Source organism: Eulemur rufifrons, chromosome 5, assembly GCF_041146395.1.
Source record: "Eulemur rufifrons isolate Redbay chromosome 5, OSU_ERuf_1, whole genome shotgun sequence".
In the NCBI taxonomy this organism is placed as follows: domain Eukaryota; kingdom Metazoa; phylum Chordata; class Mammalia; order Primates; family Lemuridae; genus Eulemur; species Eulemur rufifrons.
The window spans coordinates 17487106-17511842 of NC_090987.1; the positions used below are offsets into that span (position 1 = coordinate 17487106).

Below are 24737 nucleotides of genomic sequence, written 5' to 3' on the forward strand. Positions count from 1 at the left end.
GGGCCTTTGCTGGGACCTAAACCAGGCGTCTGCTGGTACAACTCTGATGCAGTCACAGAGCAATAAGGAGATTCAACTTGTAGATCCATCCCTGAACTGGCATCCCATTAGAATTCAATCTCCTATTAATGAACGTAGGCCAAGTATGCATCAGAAAATAAGCTGGTTCTGGGCTATTTATTTTGGCACTGACTTGCCCCTTTTGGATGGGTTCCTTGGAAAATCTTGGCAGCTAGAAGACTGGGCTGCAGATCTGAGCCCTCCTTTTAGTCAGTTCTCATCAAATTACACTTCACTGGCCCGAAAGGAGACTTTCTCAGAAGGAGGCTTCTCTAGGACTGAAAAATATCTGAGCGTCTTCTGTGCATGCCACTATGTATATCCCTGTAGCACAGTGATCAGTGACAAGTAGGCCACCGATGTTTTTACAGTTTATGACATGGAGAATGCATTGATAGTTTTCCAGCAACTGTTAATTTTTGCCAGTATTAGAAGCTAAATACTACATGGCATTGGCCACTGGCCTAGTCATATATGACACTGTCTTTTATTTTTATATTCAAAGAAGTATTGAGCACTTTCTTTGATCTCCCAGGCTAATTAAGTAAATAAAAACTTCACACATTTAACAGTCAATCCTCATGTGTTAAGAAAAAAAAAAAAAGAATTCTTATTTATTTCCACATGCCTCCCCCTCCCCACACATCTTCCAAACCAGCTAGTTCCCAGTTTTGAGAACCCACCATAGGTCCCACCATTGGTCCCACCATTCTGAGGCCCAAAACCTAAAAGAAAACTTGACTCTTGTCTTTTCTCCCATCCCACACTCAGCATCAAGTCTTGTAGTCTCTACCTTCCAAAGGTATCCTGGATTCTTCCAGTTCTCAACGTCTCCAAAATTACCACGGAAACGGAAGCTATCTCTGGACTAAACTATTGCATTAGTCTCCTCTCTAGTCTCTTTGATTCTGTTTTTAAATGACAATCAGACCATGTCACACTCTCCTGAGAATGAGATCCAGACTCCTTACAGTGGCTTCCAAGGTCTTCATGCCTAGTCCCTGCTAGCTCTTGACTTCACCCCTACCACTTTTACTCTGCGGCAGCACAGCAGTCCTTTACTCTGCCTCCCTGGGGTCTTGGCACTTCTACTTGCTATGCCTGAAATGTCTCCCCGCCCCCACATTTTGCTGGGACCCCTCCATATTATTCAGGTGTCCCCTTTCCTATCCCTTCTTCAGAATGGCTTTTCCTGACTCTCCTATCCTTGTTCTATATCCCCTTAGGCCATTTTGGTCTTCTGCATGTTTTATTTTTATTTATTGTCTCTCTTCATCACTAGATGATAAACTTTATGAGGATATGGGCTTTGTCTGTCTTTGTTGCTGCTGAATCCCCAGTCTCCAGAGATAGAGTGCAGCCCATTGAGGGCGCACAATGAATATTTGTTGGATGGATGAATGACATGATGAGGTTCAAACTAATTTGGAGAGTGAAAAATAAGCTTGTGCAGGCTAAAAGTTTGATCCATGGTATTAATTAGTCAGGATATTCTTTTTTTCCCCCTTAGAAATGTTTAATAAAGATTTTAAAGGAGAAATAGAAGAGATTTATGAAATAGCCTAAAGGAGAAGGGCAGAATTCTGAACACATGCAAAAAAGCACAGACATAGAAATAAGGAAATTACATGCAGTGCTAAGGAACATGACTATATGAGGAATCATTAGAATCAAGTAATGGAGTAATTGATGACTATAACAATAGCTAGCATTTCCTGAGGGCTGATAATGTGCCGGAAAATCAGGCTAAGTATCTCATTTATTCCTCAGCGTAACCATTTGAAGGTGTACTGTTGCATTCCCATTTTAAAGATTTTCTTTTAATCTTCACAACTTCCTGTATGATAGATAGTATCTCCATTTTATATATGAAAAAAACATGGCTTAGAAAAGCTAACTTACCCAGTAAACTAGGAAATGAAAAAGCCACCATTCAAACCCGGTCTGAATTCTGAATCATTGTTCTTAAACCTGTTTAACTCTACTTCTATTTGGAACACCAACTACAGGTTTAAATAAGGCAACTATATACAAGTTACTACCATTGAACATGGGCTTAGAGTTCTACTGCTTGACTTTCAGTTGATAAAAACTCATACATTTCCTTCTAGAAACTGATGACAACATCTTAGAGCTTTGATTTTAATAGCTATAAACCACAGTAGTAATTATTTGTCATAACCTTAAAACCTGTCAATTTCAACTCATGATAATTCCCCTTACCTGTAAAATATCCTGTGATCAGAGATTCTCTCCCAACCCTACTCCTTATTGCATGTGATCTTGGGCCCCCCCCAAAGGAGAAAGATTAAACTAAAACAGGAAATAGTTTTCATAGAATAGGAAACAGTTGTGCTTCCCTTCTGCTCCCACCAGATACCTTCCTCCCAAATAGAAATAATACCTTTATTAAAACAATATAAGGCAGGAACATTGTAGCCAGAGAACAATAAAGTCACATTATTGACTTTTTATGTAACACATAAGATTTACTTTATATTACAGCAAGCAGAATATAACCTGTAATTAAAAGAATCCATAAAATAGTATAGTAATTTAAAAGTGAGTTTCACTTAATTTTGGTTGGATATTATGTCAGTTTAGTCAACTGCATATTTTTTAATATGATACTTCGTAAAACACACTAAAATATTACTAAAGGACAACGTTTTGTACATTAAATTATATATGCATTAGATTATACATTAACTATGCACTAATACTTTGTAACACTAACTTTAGGTTAAGAGGAAAGAAAATTGACCCCACAGTATTATTTAGAACACTTTATTTTATGGATATATTTTCATCAAAAATTTTATCCCTAATACCTTTGAATGTTTGTGTCCCCTCCAAAATTCATGTTAAGACTTAATCTCCACTTTAATCTCTTAAGGTGGGCCTTTTAGAAGGTGATTAGGACATGGAATCTGCTCCCGCATGAAGGCATTTGTGATTATAAAAGGGCTAGAGGGAACAGCCAGCCCCCCAGATTCTGCCCATCTATCCCTTCCACCATGTGAGGACAGAGTTTATACCCTCTGGAAGATGCAACAACAAGGCCTCATCACGGAAACAGGAAATCAGCTCTCATAAAACCAACTGGCACCTTGATCTCTCACTTCCCAGCCTCCAGAACCATGAAAAATAAATTTGTGTTCTTAATACATTATCCAGTCTCAAGTGTTTTATTAAAGCAGTCAAAATGAAGTAAGACAGACACTATCCTGCCCTTCTTATTTATCATCTCCAGCACCTTATAGAAGGCCAGACATGGAGTAGATGCTCAATAAATACTAAGAACTACATAAAAAATGTTCTTGAGATGAGAGAGTTCATAAATACATATGTGATAAAAAATGTCATGTTCCTCTCTATCTTTACTCTTTACTAGTTGTGTTCATCAGCTCTCCATCAAAGGAGTTGCCTCAAACAGCTCCACTCAACTGTTTTTATCTCTGGAGTACAGTTTTATTCAGCTACCCCAGTGTGATGACAATATCCTTGAAGATGTTCGAGCTGGCTTTTGCTCTAATTCAGTTTAGCAAGCAACCTGCTTTCACTTTTAGTAGAGTTCACTACGAAACTAGGCAATTAAACTCAAATCAGATCTACTTAGGGAACTTCTTTGTCCCATGACTAGATGTCTATGCTGCTTGAAAACCTCTAATTATTAATATTATGATACTTTCATGTCCCCTTTCCTCGTGCCCCCCAGTGGTGAGAAATGAGCTTTTTTCCTATATAATTTCTCATGAAGCAGACAGCTTTTCTAGATGTTTGATCATACCAACTGAAGAATCCTGAATCATGTTGTGTGCTCAAAATAAAAAAGAGAACAACAGAGAGCCAGTAGAAGCTTTGTAGGGAAGCTGCATTTATGTTATACCACTGTTTAGCCCAAGCAACTAGTAAACATTGTCCTTTACCTACAATTAAGCTTTGAAAGATACTTACATTTTTTAATGTGTGAAAATATGTAAATGATTTAAATAACTAAACAGAGAACATGGTTAGGTCTAAACTCTCTGGTATTTTTTTTTTAAATAAATCATTTCTATTAATTCAACACATAATTAACTTTTTAAACACTCAAGGGGATGAAATCTGCTATTTCTAGTGAACTCTGATTTAAGAAATTTCCACTAGACTACTAGTTCCTTAAGACACAGGACAAAATCTGACTTGCTTTTGCATCCTTATTTACTAGCATGGTGTTTAGACTGATACTGTTCAAAAGAACTTTCTGCAATAATGAAAATGTTCTCTGTGCTGCCCCCAAATAGTAGCCAGTAGTCATATATGACTCTTGAAATATGGCTAACAAGACTGAGGAAGTGAATTTTTGTTTTTAAATTTTACTTAAATTTTAACGGTTGGCATATGGCTAGTGTAACTGAGAAACTGAATTTTAAACTTTATTTTATTTTGATATTATTTAAACATAAATAAAAAATTGTGGCTAGTGGTCCCTGTATTACTAGGATAATGTAGGTCTAGAACTTAGCACAAAATAATTATTTTTGAATGAATGAAGATAGATCACAGTGACACACATTTGCTTTGAACTCTTCTAGTGGTGATTAAACAACCCATCCTCCTAAGCCTACCTCTAATTCTTCCACTAATATATGTCATTATAAAAGACATAACACCTAATCTAATTGACCATTAAATCTATGCAAATTTCTTAAGCCTTCTGTTGCTAAGTATGCCAAACCATAAGACTTTCATGTTTTCCATCTTCTACTTATAATATCTGAAAATATGGTTTCCAGCCAGATACATTTTAAATAATATCAGTGTCTGTGTGCTACTAAAAAAGATGAATGTCAGTGTTTATCTTTATTTCTTTCCACTATTAACTTCTAGCCATGTATGTGACCAGACAACTGGATTGTTGTTGATTACCCTGTGGTCGACTTTGCCATCAGAGTCAACCCAAACATTCACTCAAATCATCATGCAGTGTTGTTAATAATTGTCCAACAGCTCAAATGATAAAAGAAATTAGCTGGACAGAACTGTGATCAACTTGCTTAATTTATAGAATCATCTTAAAATAAATATAACTGATATTTCCTATCTCTGCCACACATTAAGTACAAACTAGATAGTACCAAGAACTTTTAACCAACCAACCACAGTCAAGTGCTGCATTACAATTTTTTTGGTCAGCAACACACCACATATACCAAGGTCATCCCATAAGATAATAACAGAGTTGAAAAATTCCTATTGCCTGGTGATATCTTGCCGTCTTGCCATTGTAACATCCTCGCACAACACGTTACTTTTTCTATGTTTAGATGTGTTTACATACACAAATACTTAGCACCATGTTACAATTACCTATGGTATTCAGTACAGCAACATCTGGACAGGTTTGTAACCTGGGAGCAACCGGCTACACCATATAGCCTAAGTGTGTAGTAGACTACACCATCTAGATTTGTGTAAGTGCACTGCATGAGGTTCACAAAACATTGAAATCACCTCATGTGCATTTCTGAGAACATATCCCCATCATTAAGCAACACATCATCGCATTCATAAAATGACAATGCTGTGACACATTTTACAGGATAATATGGTATTCTCTGATCAAAAGACTTCAAAATTTAGTTAGGGATACAAAGATGTACATTAGGCAAAATCAGAGAACAAGACAGTCTATCATAGCCTGCCAAATTGTAAGGAGGAGTTAAGTAGGAATAAAGTAACAAAGTATATAAATGCACTGATTGTATAGTTATCAAGCTTGGTCCAAACTGCAAATAAGGTATTATGTTAGCCTTATTCATGTGATTACCCTGGTGAACATCCCACTTGGTTTGTAAGTGCAGGGTAGGTGGAATTATGTTCTCCTTTGATCCTGTTGGGGTCAGGGAACTATATTCTATTGAATGACTACTAGATGCAGGCAAGAACCAAGGGCTTTCCATACGTTATCACATTTCATTTTTGCAAACTAGGAAGAGGAGGAGTAAATAATATTTCCAGTTTATAGTTCAGGAAACTGAGGTCTCAATAATTAAGACATTTGTTCTGGGATACAGGTAGTAACATTCAAAGACATGATTTGAACTTCTCTGTTCTCTCCATAACAACCATACAAGTAGAGCCCTTTTAGAATTAAAACAAACATACTAAAAAAAAAATAAATAAAATAGGGAAGGAAGAAAAAAGCAAATACAGCTATTCCTTCAGATAATATATTCTGAAGTCACCCAACTTGGTAGAGGGTTGCTTTTACTCATCTTTTTAGTATAAAGAATACAATAGACTAAGAATATTACTTACAACTCTTAAATATAAAAGTGTTTTGTAGATAATTGAGTTGTGGTCTTGCAAATAGGCTTCCCATTCTAACACAAGCCCTCAAGCCAGTATGTGGTCCATTTTAACATCCTTTGTGATTAAACTGCCTTAACAGCATCTTAAAGGACTGCAAATAATAATTCAAAAATTCACCACATGTGGTATGAAAAGATTAGACAAGTCTTAAGCAGGCAGGGACTTAAATCCTGGTCGATAACAGAGTAGAGAAATTATATACCATAAAGGCAGGGGAGAAAGAGCAAGGGTTTAGCAAAAGGAAGATACAATCAGGGGACACAAACCTTCATATAAATCAAGCCTTTCTATTCCGGGTGATTATTTCATAAACTGGATCTTGGGCAGTTGATCTCTTTAAATGATTACTATAAAATGTATGCACTTTTAGAAACAGTTGCTGGCTGATTTATATTTCAGACATATTTTCCATCAGTTTTTATTCTTTGAGAATATGGTTTTTCATAATAGAGTTGATATTTTCAAATAATATGAGAAACTTGAAATTCAATTTGTATAAAAGCCATGTAATTTTAGTGTACAATTACTACGTCACATTTGGAAAAACGGTGATAAAAGAAGCAACCAAATGCATACCCAGACGAGACTCATTTTCAATAGATAAGATCATTTTGTCAGAGAGAGAAATATTGATGGAAATACTTTTTTTCCCCTCTTCTTGCCTCTAAATTCTGATAATCTGGCCAAATAATAAAATCGGCCTTTGCACTTACTTACTCTAAAGAGACAGAAAGATGGGCTTAGGAAAAGGGAGGGAGAAAGGGAAGAAGGGAGGGAGGGTAGAGAAGAGAAAAGAGAGGAAAAGAGAAGAAAGGGAAGGGGGGAGAGCAAAGGATCTCTGGAATGTTCCATCTTCCTAGGCAATTGGTGTATTACTGAGCAGGCTGAGAGAAGATGAAGTGTTCCTTATTCTAGAAATAGTTTTAAATCTTCAACATGGCATTTTACGTTAACAACAGAAGATAAAATACATAAGCAGTACCTATTAGTCATGATAATATAATGTATTTACCCTAAAGTCTCTAATAAAGACAGCAAGTGAGCTACACAGTGCTCTTAATAAAAATAAATTAAAGGAGTTGGCTGTTTTGCACATGTAGAGGATATTCTGAATGTCTTGTTTATGTACGCTGTATTGTTCCTGTCTACATATCTACTCAGTAAGAGATAAAGTATCCAGTGACAATCCTCAATAAGACAGAATCAAGTCATAGGGCTAGTAAGCAGTGACCTGCAAAGGAAATAATCCTTACTCCATACATTGGTAAGAACAGAGATAATTTAATAAAACAACGCCATTATTAAAGGCAGAAATATGGTTAGCATTCTAAGGCTGTTATTGCCGTCCTTAATGGAAAAAAAAAATGTCAAGGTTACATCGTGTTTCTAAAGCAGAAACGTTCTTCATTTTCATTTTCTAGAAAAATGAATTTATATGTGACTACAATACCAAAAACAACATGTTTTATTCAATTAGGCTTTTAGTTGTTGTTCTGTACCTTACCATCACTTATGCTAATTGTTAAGCAAAGTAAATGCTTATAGAGACCAGCGTCCCATGAGGTCCTCTGCGCAAATTTTTCACGCTGCTTTCTGAATGAAGAGAAACGCCTGATCCATAAAGCACAGATGTGGCTGGCTGTCTTTGTAATACAGGGCTAATTTGAGGAGACGGATGCAATATGATTTTGGTGTAAAAAATTAACCAGGTAATATGCCACAGCCGTCACAGGTAACGGGCCCAGGAGAAAATCTCAGACTTAGATTGTTTATGTTCCATTTAACAACTTCTTATAAGTTCCTTTACTTGAGGTGGTTTATTATTGTTACATATTTAGAATATTTGTGGGAAAACAGCTTATGATCCCCAAAGCTCCCGGGAGCATAAGTAGTGATACCTCATTACACACATATACTTTTCTAACATGCCTCAGATAGCCTGGAACAGTGTTAGGAACATAGCAAGTGTTCACTAAACATACCCACCAACTGAATTATGTCATTGTTTGTATTTTACAAGTTATGGCCATCCATGGGATACAAATAATCACTAGCTCTGATTTTAAAATTAATTATATTAAAAATCGGAGATTATGTTATATCATGAGTAAGGTTTTTTTTTTTTTTTTTGTATGAAAGGAGGTATTGATTGTTGCTCATGTCACTAAGGGAAATATTTTATGGCCCCTTGGGTTGAAAATATCAGAATTTTTTTTTTAAAGTAAATTTTTAAGACGTTGGAAATGGCTTTTTTTAAGTTGGATGCTTAGAAACAATAATATTGACCAAAGAAAAAGAAATGTTGGTCATTCTTAGAAAACAAGGCTGAATAACCAGGATTTTTATCTGAAATGCAATATAATCACGGCCCAGCAGCCCTCAAATGTACACTAAAACAATTGTAGGATAATTTTAGAATTAGGTAGAGAAGCATTCAGATAATTCATGGAAATTTAATCTTTTGAAAATCAACATGTTTTTAAAGTTTAAGCTCCCATGTTAGAAAATAGAACAAGAATTTTCTTTATAGATTTTTTTCAAGGATTTTTAAACTGTTGGTCTATATATAAAATGGCATATACCATTATAATACATATTTTTGACCAAACGTTGATTTAAAATACCAAATATTCATAAAAGTTATTGATTATATGTGATCTTTGAAGAATAAGTCAATGAAGAAACTCATGGCTCAAATGTTAATATAGCCATTGTGCAGTGAAAATTGGCATTTTCTAGCGATTTAAATCCATACGACAACAAAACATTCTCAAGAATAGAAACCTGGGAGCACGATGAGCTTCATGGACATAAAACTGGTGACGTTTGCACAGGCCTCATACTTAGAAGGACCCAGCGTGGGGAGTGACTTAATGTTCTGCTTATAACTGTTCTGTAATTCGTAATAATTTTTAACAAGGTGCCCCTGCATTTTCATTTTGCACTGGGACCAGCAAATTATTTAGCTGGTTCTGCCTGAGAGCTTGCATTTCCTAATAATTATCTGAAACCTGAACATTACTATGCTTTTGAAGTTGCCATCTGACGTTTTATCTCTTTGAGGCAAACATTTGTTTGCACTACTTGTATGGCTTAGCCTTCTTCCAGCCGCAGCCCCCCAATTAATGCTTTATTTGCATTTGTTATCATCTTGTCTGTGTAGCCTTGGCCCAGTAGAAGAAAGAATGGAGTTTTTTTAGAATAGAGCACAAATCAGTGCCCAGACTGCATCTCCTGTTCTCTCTTCTTCAACATGCCGATTTAAATAACCCAAGAGGTGACCTCCTACAAAGACCATTCTCTCACATTTACCAGTTGATTAAACTATTTCTGATCTTTGCTTCACCTTCTTCCAAAGGTATGTGATTTCGAAGTTAAATATAGTTTTTCACAAAACAAAGAAGAATGCAAACAAAATAGCATTATAAATTTAAGAAAAAGGAAGTAGATGCAATTAGGTGTCTAAAAAGTAAGGCAGTTTGTTACAAGTAGCCATTCATTGCATTCAGATTTTAGATTACAATTTTTTCAAAATTTTAAACAAAATAAAGTGCCAAATGACTAATTAGTAGTCAATCTCTAAAAAAAAAAAAAAAAAAAATAGAAATTCACAAGGAAACCAAAATCTTATAAGGTACCAAAACATTTTTTTAAATATATAATTTTGGAGTTCTTCCTTTATAAAAGTAAGAAATCATTGAATTATAACATGGTCAAATAACATTCAGCTGCTTTACTTCGTGATTAGGTAGCTTGATACACTGTTGGAAGTTCGAGGGCAGTGAGATTGCTCAATAGAGGTTATCTCCTACATCCCTCCAGTCTTGGTTTACTTTTGGTAGCTCTTTGAGTACATGCAGTGCATGTTTAAGTTTTTAAATAAGTCCCTGTATTTAGAAGTTCTATGCCATTGTTCTTTTACCTTTAATGTTACACTTGTCAGAGAAAAACTCAGAAAATTTGAAAAATCAGTGCAGGAGGCTGAAACCCATGATGATGATGATGAAGAAACACTATCAGGCAGAGTCAATCACTTTCTTAGGAAATGAATATGTAGACTGTATGGGTGGATTAGGCCTTTACGGTTGTTCATTTGCCATTATGGAAACATCGCCTACGTGAGGAGGCCGTTTTGTTAAAAAGTTATCTTACTTTTAAAAGTCCTTAAAATGGAAAGGAGTTACACATGTACGTGCTTTAAAAAAATATTTCTTCCATTTTGTCACCTCAAAAAAGTTCTACGAATGGATTCAAGGGTATTGCAGAAAAAAATAAATACTTTCTAAACACCACCCCTCCTTTTCCATACTCACATTCAGGCTGAGTAGCCACCTTGATGGGCTGAGAACTCTCTCCTGGTCCCCACTCATTGTACGCCACAACACGGAAGGTGTACATGGCTTCTGGCTTCAGGTTTCCCACAGTGAGCTGAAGAGACCCAGGCTGGGTTGTATTCAGCGCTCGTTCCCTGGGAAATCAAAGTTGCAAAGAAAAGATTATTCCAAGATGAATATTTTTAGCCAAAACTTTTATTTGATGTGCCACAGTAGTGAGGCAAACCAAAAGGTTGCTAACTCATTTAACGTTGATGCTGGGACACAATTCAAGACCTCTGAGGCTTACTATGGGAAATTAACTCAAAGGACCTACAAATAAATGTTGCAAGGTTTCTGGGGAGTTTTAAGCTTATATCATTCTCCATGAAACTTGCAAACTAACGTCTTTTTTCCTTGACACTTTAAAATTTAGAATTCAAAACTCATGACAAACAAAGAGCTATTAAAATAGGAAGAAACATCTGGGATGTAGACAGGAAGATGCATTTTGTAAACATCCGGCTAATGACAGAAATCAAGGTTTCAATTATTCTACAAATTGGTCTTTGTCAGTATTGCCAACAAATGCATTTATGTATTTTCTTTCATTGTATGAAAAGGAAACGCAGATGCTAAGTGTTTCTATGTATGAAGCTTGAGCTCCTGTGGTTACTTTAAGTGCAATTAGAGAAAGGAAGTAGATTCCCTTCCCCTGAAGAGAAACTAACACGTTTCCTTGCCTTGCTCTGCAAGCCCCATCTACGTGTGTTCCATACATTTACCAATTACAAACTTCCTTGGTGTTGCAAACAAATGAATGAATAGGCTGATCATCGTAGGATTTACAGTACATATTAAGAAAAGACAAACCCTATAGATACGGATGCTGACATTTAAGAAATGGTAACCATTGGAATAATCTTTAAGAACACATATGATTCTAAACCTTCTAGACATTCTGGATATCCTCATTGGCCCCTACCATATAATTGATTGAACTAAGTGAAGCAGGAACTCCTTCTGAGATTGTAAATTGTTTCTTAAGGTTTCTATTTCTAGATAATATCTCTTGTCTCTCAGCAAAATTGTATGTACATTTTAATTTTGCCATTCAATTTTGTTATGTTTTTGGAGATATTTAAAGTGCAACCTTTTTTCTATCAGGGAAAATTAGGTTTTCAAGAAGAAAAATAAAAAGTTCCTAAGTGCATGAATGGTGATTCCTGGGCATAAGTACACTCTTAATATGGCTGATATGGCAGAGACTGGTTGGCTCATCCTCAAAACCCAAATTTCTTCTTCTTCATGTGCTAGACTATACTTCCCAGCCCTCCTTTGCAACCATGTGACTGAGTCTAATCCATGAGTTTGAGTGTATGTGACATGTGCCAATTCCAGGCCTGGCCTAGAGAAAGCACACATGGGTAATTATCCATGTTCTCTTCCTTCACCTGTTGGCTTGGAGTAGATAAGCATGGTGACCTTGGAAGCCATGTACTGATGACGGAAGGGTCAAAATTTGCAAGAATTCAGGAGAACAGTTATGAAACACATCACCTATCAATTAGGAACATTCGTTTTATACCTTATAGAGTCAGAAATAGCTTTGAGCCATCATACATTTTAGGGCTTATTTGTTATAGCCATTGGTGCTATTTTAACTAGTACACTAGTACACTTGACCCTTGAACATCACAGGTTTGAACTAATGCTGGTCCACTTTTATGTATCTTCTTTTTCAACCAAATGCAGAGGGAAAATACAGTATTCATAGGATGCAAAACCTGCATATACTGAGGGTTGATTTTTCTTACAGGAGGGTTCTGCAAGGCAGACTTCAGGACTTTAGTACTCATGGATTCAGTAATATGCCAGTGGGTAATAGACAGGTACAATCCCCTGCATGTACTGAGAGATGACTGTAATTAAAATATTCACCCGAGTGTATGCCAGGGGCTAGGGGGAGGGGGAATGGGAATGTAGTGTTTAATGGGTACAGCATTTTAGTTGGAGAAGATGAAAAAGTTCTGTTTACAGATGGTGGTGATGGTAGCACTTAATGTCACAGAATTGTACACTTAAAACTTGTTAAAATTTTAAATATTCTATACGATGTATCTTTTGCACAATAGAGAAAAAGCACCCTGGAAGAATCCAGATATAGCAAGAAGTTTAAGAATTCTTTTAGATATGCAGTGTTATGTTGCTGGAAGGTTGAATGTTGGCTTCTAACACTGGAGGGATCTGGATGGGATTCAATAGTAACCTAAAGTAGGTGAGGCTAAGAAGCATCAGATAATGCTCCCATACAGCACATATCACACCACTTCTAATCTACTACACTAACTTAGGCCAGAAAGTTGCTTTTTGAAAGAACACCATCAAAATCAAATTGTATGCCTTACTGTATGTAGCTCTAGGAGCTTAAGCACATGGATACAGGGAATTTTCCGTCTTATTTAATTATTGTCTTTTAGCAGAAAATTGTGATATATCATGTCTCATACAACACTTTGATATAGATAGGGTGGGTTTTACTATCATTACAGATACAGAGTGAGATTTAGAGAAACAACATGATTGATTCAAAGGACTCACAGGTAATGGGTATCACAGTTAATGAAATCTGGAGCCTCCTCCTCTAAATCCAGTATTAATATCATTCAACAACATTGGGAAAACAAGGGACCTATTGGGATCATGGGAACATTGGGTAAAAGACATGAGGTCCTAAAAGGGAAGAAGGAACAAAGTGCCTTCTTCAGAAACCACTCAGGGAATGAATTTGTCTATAAACTGTTGTGAATCATTTCATAGCACCTTATCTAGGCAACATTGTGGTCGAAGGTCATATTTGCATATCAAACTTCTTGGGTAAAATCAAGAAAAGACAGCTTTCATAATTGACATTATTCTTACAAGTACAAAATAATTTGAATGAAATAACTGGGTTCAGGGCATGTTGACCATAGCCTTTTGAAGAGGCATTCTTCAAAGGAAAAAAAGGCAAGGAAATTTGGACATGCCCAGGTAACAATGTCGAAGATTACATAACAAAAATATCACTTAACATGTAAAAGAGGATGCTGGACTTTATAAGGGGGAAGAAAGCTTTAGGTTTTTATAATCTCCATCAGTCTCCAAAAAGTATCCCAAATTAAAATAGTCAAGAAAACACATTCATTGATATAGACAATTGATACTTCCTCACTCTTATATAAAGTGTGAATAAAGTATCTTTAGAAAGTGCTCTGATGGTATTGATCTGTAAAATACAATCCAAGCAAATACACTGAGCTTGTTCTGCAAATGCACCTTCAAGACAACTCTATGGATCCTCCTCTAACCATGATGTGCTGGTGCTGCCCTGGGTTGACCATGAGTTTCTTCAATGTAGGTTCTTAATGGTTTTAAACAATAGTTTAATCTAAATATTTAAATTTTATGTGCCACTTTTCAGAAATCTGCTTATCATATCAAAGTGAGCTTGCATCACGATGCTATGCAGACTATGGAGTGGATTTAGGACTGGGGTAAGTCAAGGGGGGTGGTTGTTCTTGGCCTTCACATTAACTTATCTGAGCCCCAGATTACTCAAATGCAACAGAAGTGCTATAAAAATGTTTATGTCACAGTGTCTGAAAGAGTTAAATGCGATGCTGTATGTAAAACATCCAAAGCACTAAGCATGGCTCTTGGTACTCAATGCAGTCTTCGATAAATGGCTGTTGCCACTGTTATTTTATTATAGTAACAAAATACCACAACTTCATAAGAAATAAATGCTCTTGATTGCATGAAGAGCACTTTTGCACAAAATATCTAGAAGCCGGAATCTGAGGAGCAAAATTGAGAGGTAAAATCTTAAGAAAAAACTATATAAATAGGTTTCACTGATCTTGGAAACTGCCAAAAAAACCTTTATTGATATTTTCTATCATATTAATTTTGTTTGCAGAGATAAGTTAACATGAAAAGAGTTATCATAACTACAGCTATTGAACAAGTTCCAATAATGAAAATAACAATACTTTTAAAGGGCTGGGGTCTTCACCGACAGACTCCAGAAGGAATAGAAGTTTCCTGAGCTCCACAGCACAGCTCAACAGCCCCGTGATATCTGTGATATCTGGTGTCCCCACCGGTGTCTGAGCTTCTGCTGTGAAGCTGCTGTTTTGCTTCCCTGGGTCCTACTGGGGTGACATCAAACTGCTAAAGGGATACAAAAGCATCCTGGGAAAATGACATTTCCTGCCATGATGTCCATCACAGATTGGTTCAGTTAAAGATTCCCAGCAGGTTTCTGATCACCTCTTTTAGGCTTTAATAGCTGCAAACAGAACATCACAAGCCATTTCCCAAGGAGTAGTAACATCTGAGTTTGGAAGGGCAGTTTATTATGCTGAGTTTCTCTGGTCCCACAATGGGACAACACCAGTCACCTGAAGTAGTTAAAATCTCCATTATCACCACCTTGTAGCAGTTAGTAATTGAGGATGTTCTCTCTTCTCACGCTAGTCTAGGCTCTGTAAATGGGAAGATAAGCACAGTGGGATCTGAAGAAAAGAGAAAGGTGGACGTGAAAAGTTTGCCCAATGACTACGTTGCGGTTTCTGCCTGTCACTGTGCCAACTACCCCTACGAAGACAGCAGGGACCCAGGCTTCCTGTCTCTCAAGGAAGGTTTCTCCTAGGAATATTAAGACATAATTATCCTTCAAATGCACAGAACTCAGAACCATGGTCAGTCACAGCAGATATACTGCCAGACAAAGCTTCTTCGTATCACTTCTTTTCCCCTAACTCTGAGCTGGTAGTGTGGGGTTCAGGCAAATTCAGAATAAGCTCACTGAAGTCAAGGGCACAAGTCACCTGGGCCTTCTAGAATCCATTCACTGTAAATTCACTCATTGAAAATCCACAAAGAGCATCAAATATACAAAGTCTGACTCTTTCTGCTGGCTGAGAAAACTGTAGGCAACTTACTCTCTGACTTTTACAAGGAAACTACAGCGAGTTAGTTAAGAAGAGGCATTTCTTACCCTATAAACCTATACAACTTTTATGTACTCAAAACAATTAAAAATTTTTTAAAAAAAGCAGCAGCATTTATTTCTTGTAAAGTCTTGTTTTAGGTACTTTGGGTTACCTGGTTAAGGTGTCTTGGAAAATAGCTGTTTATGTTCTAACAGCACACACTTTGACCCAGTTACAAGAATGCTGCTGCTTTGCTGAGATCAGTCAGTGTAATTCTTCTTAAACACTGACACATTTTGAGGCATACAGCCAAGCATGGTGGTGTGGAATGCACCCTTGTGTGCATTGCACTGAAACCTAACTCTGGTTAGGTTATATTCTCCTGTGCCTGGAACTGGTCCCTGCTCTAGTTTGCGCTTACAGCGTATACATCACAATATTAGCTTTTCCTAATGTTTGTCATCAGTCTTCCCAGTTTCTTATTTTTTATTGACAAAAGTACAGTATCTGTCAACTCCACGCCCACAACCTTGTGCTGGCTGTCATTCTGTGGTTAATCCAACCCACTCCCTTGGAACAAGACCCAAAGACCTTCACGATGTGGCCCAAAGCTTTGCACAGTCATGTGCAGTGAGCCACCCTGCCACACAACACCATGCTCACGTCTGCCTCTCTGCCTTTTCTTAGTCTGTCCTCCTTTAGTTTGTTTAGTTTCATTTCAATTATCCTGGAGTTACTTTCTTCGACTCACATTTCTCAGTTTGCCAAAAGCTTGTTTCAAATGAAATCTAATTCGAATCCAATTCAAATGAAATCTCCTGGCTGAAGCATTCCTACCATCGTGGCCGATTCCAGAAGCATTAAATGCTCTCTCTTTGTGTTTTCTTTGCTCTCGGTTTATACATCTAGTATAAAGTAGCACATTTCACATTGTATTAATGGATATGCCCGTCTCTTGGACTCAATTGTAAATTATTTTAAAAGAGAAGCCATATTCTATTCATATTTTATTCACACTCAGGATATATATCTGCTGAGTATAAAAAATAGCTATGTTTCTGGGGCTCATAATTTTTAAATGAATGCATAAATAAATGTGAACATTGTAAGAGAATAATTACATAACATCTCCACATAGCGTGATGTTAGAAATGCCTAAAGAACTGGATTCTATTCCATTTTTCATCTCAATTTACTTGGGTCATCCTTGGCATGTCACTTCACCTTTCTAGGTCTTGATTTCATTATTTGAAAACTGAGAAAGTGGGATCTACTCAAAGAAGACTTACTACTCTAATATTCTTTACTGGGAATAGAAAATCATCTCTCTCTCTCTCTCTCTCTCTCTAGCTCTCTCTTGCTCTTCTTTTTTCTCACTGCATGTGTGTGTGTGCACGCGTTGTAGCTGAATTCAGCACTTCTGTTTTTACATTTCAGAAGTAGAATTTACCAATTAAAAATGATTCTGCTTCTTAATGGATCATTTGTAACAAATCTCTAGCATATATTTTAAGTAAATATCTATTATCTTGCCTAAGTGCATCAGGGTGTTACCATTTAGTTACAACTGTGAGTTGAGCAACAAATGCTATCTTGAGGTGTCAAATACCTAATTAGTTGAATCCAAGAGAGTTCGGTAACATTTCTTTGCAGGGAAGGCATTAGTTATATTATTCTTAATGGAAAGATTTTTAGAATCTCCTTTTTATCCACTCACTTTCGTTTTTATTTCTTTAGTGAATCCAAGAATGTAATAACAATGACAAGATTTTAAAACTGAAATATGGTGTTTAATGGAATAGGGCTCAAGTGATAGCAGAAACAACCACCCAAATGCCATGTTCCATATTACACTAGAACCACAGATTTTGGAATCAGTGCTGTCTTGGAGGGAAAGAAGGTTTTGAGATGATTCACTGCTAGATAAAATATAATGGGGATTAGAGATTGCCTTCTTAGTCAGAGGTATTTCCACTAAATTTTGGTCAAAAAAATTTTTTTTCTTGACTTTTTAAAAAGGATAGACCTAGGAAGAGACTTTTAAAAATTTGCTTTAATATAATCTCTGCCTTAGCAACTGGTACACATTCAAGAGACTAGTTACGTAACAAATAGCTACTGGAACAGCAAATAAAAAGCTATAGTTTTGCAGGGAAATAGGTTTTGGTTTCAAAGTATGTATTTTGTTTAGTTTCAGCCTCTGCCCACACAATAATTATAACTTAGTTCTGGGTCCTCTTCTCATTCTGTTTATTCGCGACAGGGAATCTTATCCTCATGTAGCTGCAGCGACCATCCATATACTGACAGATTCCTGATATATCTCTGCATTAAATTTCTCCTCTGAGCACCAGATGTCTATTTGCAAGGCCTTTCTTGACATTCCCACCTGAATGTTGTAAAGGTATCTCAAACACAACTTGTCTGAAACTGAAGTTGTGATCTTCATTCTCAAATCTGGGCCTTTTCCAGCATCCTAATCTTTGTGAATTGCATCAACATCCCTCCACTGAAATATGCCAAGGACGATACTTGCCAACTCCTCTCCGTCACCATTCATGAGCAATCCATCACCTGGTTCTGTCAATTTTTCCCCCTGAATATCTCCCAAATTTATCCCCACTGTTCCATATCTCCACTAACACACCCTTGGCCCAAGCTATCATCATCTCTTGCCTGGTCTTTTGCAAAAACCTGCCAAAATGGCTTCTGGCACTCACCTGGCTGACCCCTTGTCTAACTCCCACTCTCCAGCCTGGCATCTTTTCTAAATGCAAATCTGATTACAGCATAGACACCCTGTACACATTTCTTCAATTCTCTCACAGAAGCATGTTCCTTTCCACTAGAGCTCTTAACTCAGTGTGCAGTTATATATTTATTGGCAGGAATAATAATACCAAGAAAATTAAAATTCTTCCAGAAAAACTGCTGGGTTCTCTATTATTTCTAATAGAGTGCTGGATGCACAGTCAACTCACATTCAATATTTGTTGCATAAATGAGTGATGGGTTGTTCATTTATATGTGGCATTTATAGATGGCTTGTTTCATTTTTCAAAATGCATTAACTCCATTGGAAGAATAAAATTACTCTTCTCTCATTTGATGAGTTAAGTCCATTCGGAGGTAGAGGGGCAGGGTTTGCATTTTATAAAGAAGCAGAGTGAAGCTCAAGAGGAGGGCTAACTTTAAGCCAGAACCAGAGTGTGGTGCTTTGGATTCTGAGCCTTGTTCTCTATCACAATTCACTCCCTCATGGGTAGCAAGCTCCATCAGAAGCAGAGTCTTCAACTCTGGAGAGCAGGGAGAGAATATGTAAGCACCGTGTTGCAAATGTAATGCACAGTGAATTCTAAAATGAATCCTCTATGTCAATCATAAAAAGCTGGTCTCTAATCCTGAGCAGTGAGCAGAGGTTCTCTGAGGCAGCATAAAGCAACGTAAAGCATACATTGCTGCACGTTGGAAGACCTAGCCCAGCCTTTGTTCTGCCACAGAATAGCATGTGACCTTGAGCAAGTCAGGGGCTATCTTGGAGCCTTCTCTGCTTCCGTTTGCAAAATGAAGATACCAGTCCCTTATCTGCCTACCTCATAGTGTTATTATGAGGATTAAACTGTATGATGCCCATAAAAGTGTTTTAATTCTCTCATCTGAACTCCTACCATACTTTATACGCAGCTCTTTTAGGAAGTATCTTTTACTTTGTGTGGCACAGTGAAAAGATCACTGGCCTAGAAACCTTGCATATAAATCCTGGTTCTAATATTTGCCACTTGTGTAGTTTCTTAGGCAGTATTTTCCAGTCTTTCTGAACAGAGTGAGGTATGCTCATCTATAAAATGGAAATTATCATAACTACCTTATCTGAGGATCAAATGGGTTAATGCTTGTGAAAGTAATAAAGTCCTCTCTAAATAAGAGTTAGGAAATATCCCTGGATTTCAGTTATTTTAATTTACAATTCACACAATGATTTGTACTTGGCACTCACTAACAAAAATTGAGAGCTTTCAGTGCACCAAGCAAAGATCAACTGTTTTAGGCATTTTTTCTTAACTTCATTTAATACTCACCACCTCACACATCAGGTGCTATTCTTATGCCACATGAGAAATAAAAAGTTACCAGTAATTGGCACAAGGCCGGTAAAATTCTGAGCCTCACTCAAATCCAGATGGTTAAACTCCACGGCCACAGAGCCTTAACCTTTTAGCTATACTGTGTCGCATTTCATAAGCATGTTTGCATTATTGAATTGGAGGTATAATGTTCTTTTACATATAAAAACTTCACTAGCATGCTTTAATAATGTTAAATAAATGTGGGAGTCAACTTAGCCATTGAATCAGAAAATTATTGGAAAGAAACATATAAAAGAAATAGTCATAATTCTATAAATATCAAGAAGGCTTACTTCTTTTCTAGGTTAATCCACTAATGGAGCAAGGTGGCAAAGGGGTTGAGAACACCTTCTTTGGACTCAGGCCTGCATTAAATACTGGTTCCACTCCTTACTAGCTGTATAACATGTAAACTTCTTTAAGTCTCATTTGGATAATGTTTTATTGTGAGGATTAAAAAAGATAATGTATGTAAGATGCGTACCCTGGTATCCGGCACAGTCAGTGCCCAGTGAATGCTTGTTATCACTATTGATGCCAACTCTGCAGCCTTGGGCATGGGAACCCCTCCCTCCCCTGAGCAAGTGTCCCTGAATGTTTAAGTAGCAAGAAGTTAGACTAGGATCTCAAAGTTTACTTTCAGTTTTAATGATTATTAGGTACAAGGAGGGATAGCTGGGTATCCGTAAAGCAGATACTTCACTATGAATTCTAGTGTTCAGGCTTTGGAATTTATGCTGCTCTCTAACTTATGGAATAAAAGCAACCCTAGGGGCTGGCTCAAAAAAAGTTAAATATGGAATTTGCATTATTGACACCATTAACCAGTCAGACAGATTAATGATCATCTGAGCTAGAGAAGTTTGCCCAACAGAGTTATTGCTAACTGAGGCAAATGTTAAATCCACTACCTTTTAGAAAGTTACTGTGTTAAGGAGCTAAATAAACCTACATGAGCACACAAACATCATAGCTAACCACTTAGAGACATATGGCCTATATTTGCTCTAGTCGAAAGCCAGGAAAGAAAAAATCAATGGGGATATTGGAAGCAAATTTGAATATCAACTCTTATTGTTTTTGCAATTAAAAAAGTTTTTAGTGAACTGTAGTCAGCTTATTCATTCTCCTCAGTAACATAATTTATTTTATTGACTAAGGAAAAAAAATCTATCACAAATATCACATCTGTCTCTCTGCCACCTTTACCATGTCATTTCCCATCAGTAAATGTCTACACAAAGCATGGTGCTGGACACTTGGCATAGAATTGTGAGTAAGACCTAGTTTCAATCACCAGGGAGGGAAATACACATGTACTTAACCAAATGCCAAAAAGGACAAAAGGTGGCAAGGGTCATAACAGTAACGTCATCAAAATGAAGGGGCAAGATAAAGGAGAAACTGATGACTTCTGTCTTGGAGGACTGTAGACTGAAGTTTCACTTAGTAGCTAACATTTCAGTCAGGACTTCAACAGATATTTAGGGACTGTCTACTATAGATTAGATATAGCTCAAGGTGTTGAGAATAGCTCAACAAATAAAGGAGATAAGAACAGCCCTGTCCACATAGGGCTTATCCACATGAAGTTTATCTTCTGGTAGGAAGAAAGAGGATTAAGGAAACAAAATTAGTAAGTAGAAGGTAATGACAGTGATGGAGAAAAATAAGAATGAAAAAGGGCATAGAGAGAGCTAGGAGTCAGGAAAGATCTCTAGGACAAGGTAACAATGCAGCAAAGGTTTAGTAGAAGTTACGGAACATTCTAGGCAGACTAAGCAGTGAGTGCCAAGGTCTCAAGGGAAGAGGATTCTTGGCATATTGAAGAAACACAAGAAAGCCAGTGAGATCAGAAAGGAAGAAACAAATAAAAGAATAGTAAAAATAGTAAGTGAAGAGGTTAGTGAGGTAACAATGGACCAAAGCAGCAAGTATTTCTGCTAATTCTCTGAATGGGACAGGGAGTCACTGGATGGTTTTGAAGCAGAGAAATTACACAATCTAACTCATGTTTTAAAAGGTTTACTCAAGCTTCTAGGGTGAGACTAGACTTGGAACGTAATTGTGACAGTTCAGATGAGATTTGCTTATGCTTAAAGGTAGGGCTAAGAAGTGGCAGGATTCAGTGTATGTTTTATCTTCATTTATTTGATTTTTGTTATAAAAATTAAGCAATATAAAACTAGACAGAATAGAATGAATGTCCTTTATTCTCATCACTTAGCTCAAAATATAAAATCACAGACTGCCTGTTTGTATTATTTTGTAGCAAATACCAGGTATCATATTATTTCATGGAGTCAGGATGTATTTTGATGGTACTTCCAAGACTTGATGATGGATTTGTTATAGGGTACAAGAAAGACAGGAGTTAAGAATTATTCCAAAGATTTTGACCTGATTAAAGAGAAATATGAAGACTTCAATGTGATGGGGGAAACTCTGGAATGATGAAGTATTGGGGATGGATTATGGTTGAAAGAAAGCAGGTATTTGGTATTATCCTAAGTTTTAGATGCCCATGGGACACTGATGTTGAGAAATCAAGCAGGAAGCTGGTTGCAGGTAAAAAGTTAGGACCAGAGACACAAATTCGGAAGACATCAGCATATTGACAGAATAAAAAGACATGAAGTAGACAAGAAGAGAGCTCCAAATCCTGAGCCCTGGAGCAATTCAATATTCACAGATCAGGGAACTTGGGAGTAAAAAGCAAAAGAGCCTGGACATGAGTGGCCAGAGGGGTTAGAGTATAAGCAGGAAAATGTGTGTAATAGAAATCCAGTGAAGAATGAGTTTGGGGAAGTGATGAAATGTGACAAACTTTGCTGATTTTCCAAGTAATGTGAGGACCATAAATTAGATATTGGGTTTAGCAACATGGAGGTCATGGGTAACCTGCTTGTCAGTGCAATTGCAATAAAGTACTGGGAACAAAATCATTATTGCAATATGAGGTGACATACTGGAGTCAAGTTAGACAATTCAAGGAATGTTGTTATAGAAGGGAACAAAGAATGGAGTGGTAGAGGAGAAGGAAGTGGGATTGAGGGAGAATTTGTTGCTAAAGAAGATATAACTGCATGCTTACATGCTGCTAGACGTGATCCCCCTGAGTGGAGGAAATTGAAAATTCAGGAGAGAGAAAGAATGGCTGAAGATTTCTTCTTTTATGTTGCAAGAAAGGATGAGATTTAGTGCATAAGTAAAGGTTTGGCTTTAATTAAGAGAAAAGGTCTTTTACAGAAATTTGAGGACACACAGATTATATGCTTAAAGACACACTTGAGTAAATAATTCAGATATGAAAGCAGGCAGAATTTCCCTTCTGATTTTCCAGAAAATTAGCAGCAAGGTCAACTAAGATGGAGGGAAAGGGGGAAGTTACTGGAGATCTGAGAAGAGAAGAAAGGCATGAAATATCATTAGGAGCATGTGTGAAAAGAGGCTGATTGATAAACGCAGTATAATTGCCAGTGGCATTAATGGGCAACATGAGATTAGTAGTTATGAATTCAAAGTGAGAGGAGTCGGCCTATTTGTACCTTTTCCTCCAGCTATATTCAGCTACAAAAGGAGAAGTAAAGAGTAGGTATAAAGTTACATTTACTTGAGTTGGACTTCACTAAGCATGCAATGTGAAATGAAAGAAGCCAGCAAAACATTGATGTAAGTCAGCAAGTGTTTTCAATCATGAAATTTTAGCTGTTGAGTGAGTGAAGGAAGACAAGAAGGATGAGAGATTATAAAAACACCCATAGGATTAATGAATTGTAGGTCCCTGTGGAATCAAAGGTTTGTGGTTGAAGTTGTAAATGGAAGATAGGGAGATAAGAGTCTGGAGAGAGAGGCAGGAATATAATTTGCAAAACTGAGATAATAGAGAGGTTGCAGTGATTGGTGCTGTCAAGGTCCATGTTATGGCCATGGGAGTGAGTAACCAAGGGGCCACGGAGGATCCATGCTTGGGTTTGAAAGATAAGGAAGATGTCGATAGAAGAGAAAAGGACAAAATGGTATTCTATTAGAAGATGAAAGGACAAAATGGTATTATAAGCAGACAACTGTGAGCAGTTATGAAAATAAATGTTTTGCTCAAACATGGCAATTTCAGTAACTTCTCCTTCCCCTTCCCCTTCCTCCTCACCTTTGAACCTTATTTTCTGCCTCTTTTTTCCACATTGTCTCCATGCTCGTGCCATTCTGAGACTCTCCATTCTGCCTACGTGTGGTGACTGCCCTGAATGCTTTACCTGAATTCCAACATTTAGTTCTCATAACAATCCTGAGAGGTGGAATTTATCTTCTTTTTATCCTTATTCTAGCAGAAAGGTATGATTCCTGTTTTATACAATTAAACACCCACAAGTCACATATCTGATAAATAGTTGGACCATTTTCAATCCAGCTATTTGGACTTAAGTGGCATATTTTTAGCCATCCTGGGTTATAGAAACCCCACTTCTCCCTATGTATAAATCAGAGCTAGACTTCCATTAAATGGAGGTCGAAAGTTTTTATTTACATGTCTTTATATAGAAATGTTATTGTATTTAAACTTAAGAACATTTACATCTTTGAGCAGTGGAATGAGTGATCCAAGCTATATTTCAACAAGATAACTACAGACAGTGAGGGTGGATGGATTAGCAGGTGAGAAGTTATTTCCAGAGATCAGAGAAATGATGATGGAAGTCATAGAATACAGTGGCATGGGTGAGCTATGGCCAAGGTGGATGTGACAAGACTTGATGAAGAATGGCAGTGTTGGGAGGCAGGCAGGAGTAAAATATGGCCTGGGGTTTTTGCTTGGTCAACTGGATGGAAAGTACTAAAATAAACCAAGAAGAGAGGAAAATATATATATATATTTAAGGAGGAGACAGTGAGTATGGTTT

At 37.0% G+C, this 24737-nt stretch overlaps 1 protein-coding gene across 1 annotated transcript in view; it reads right to left on the reverse strand.

The window, feature by feature from the left end:
• The window catches only part of DCC (DCC netrin 1 receptor), a 1008052-nt gene that overhangs the window by 284167 nt on the left and 699148 nt on the right, over nucleotides 1–24737 (reverse strand). The window contains exon 9 of the mRNA XM_069467986.1: nucleotides 10731–10885. Coding sequence (XP_069324087.1) covers nucleotides 10731–10885 — 155 coding nt within the window. The remainder of the gene's footprint in view (nucleotides 1–10730; nucleotides 10886–24737) is intronic.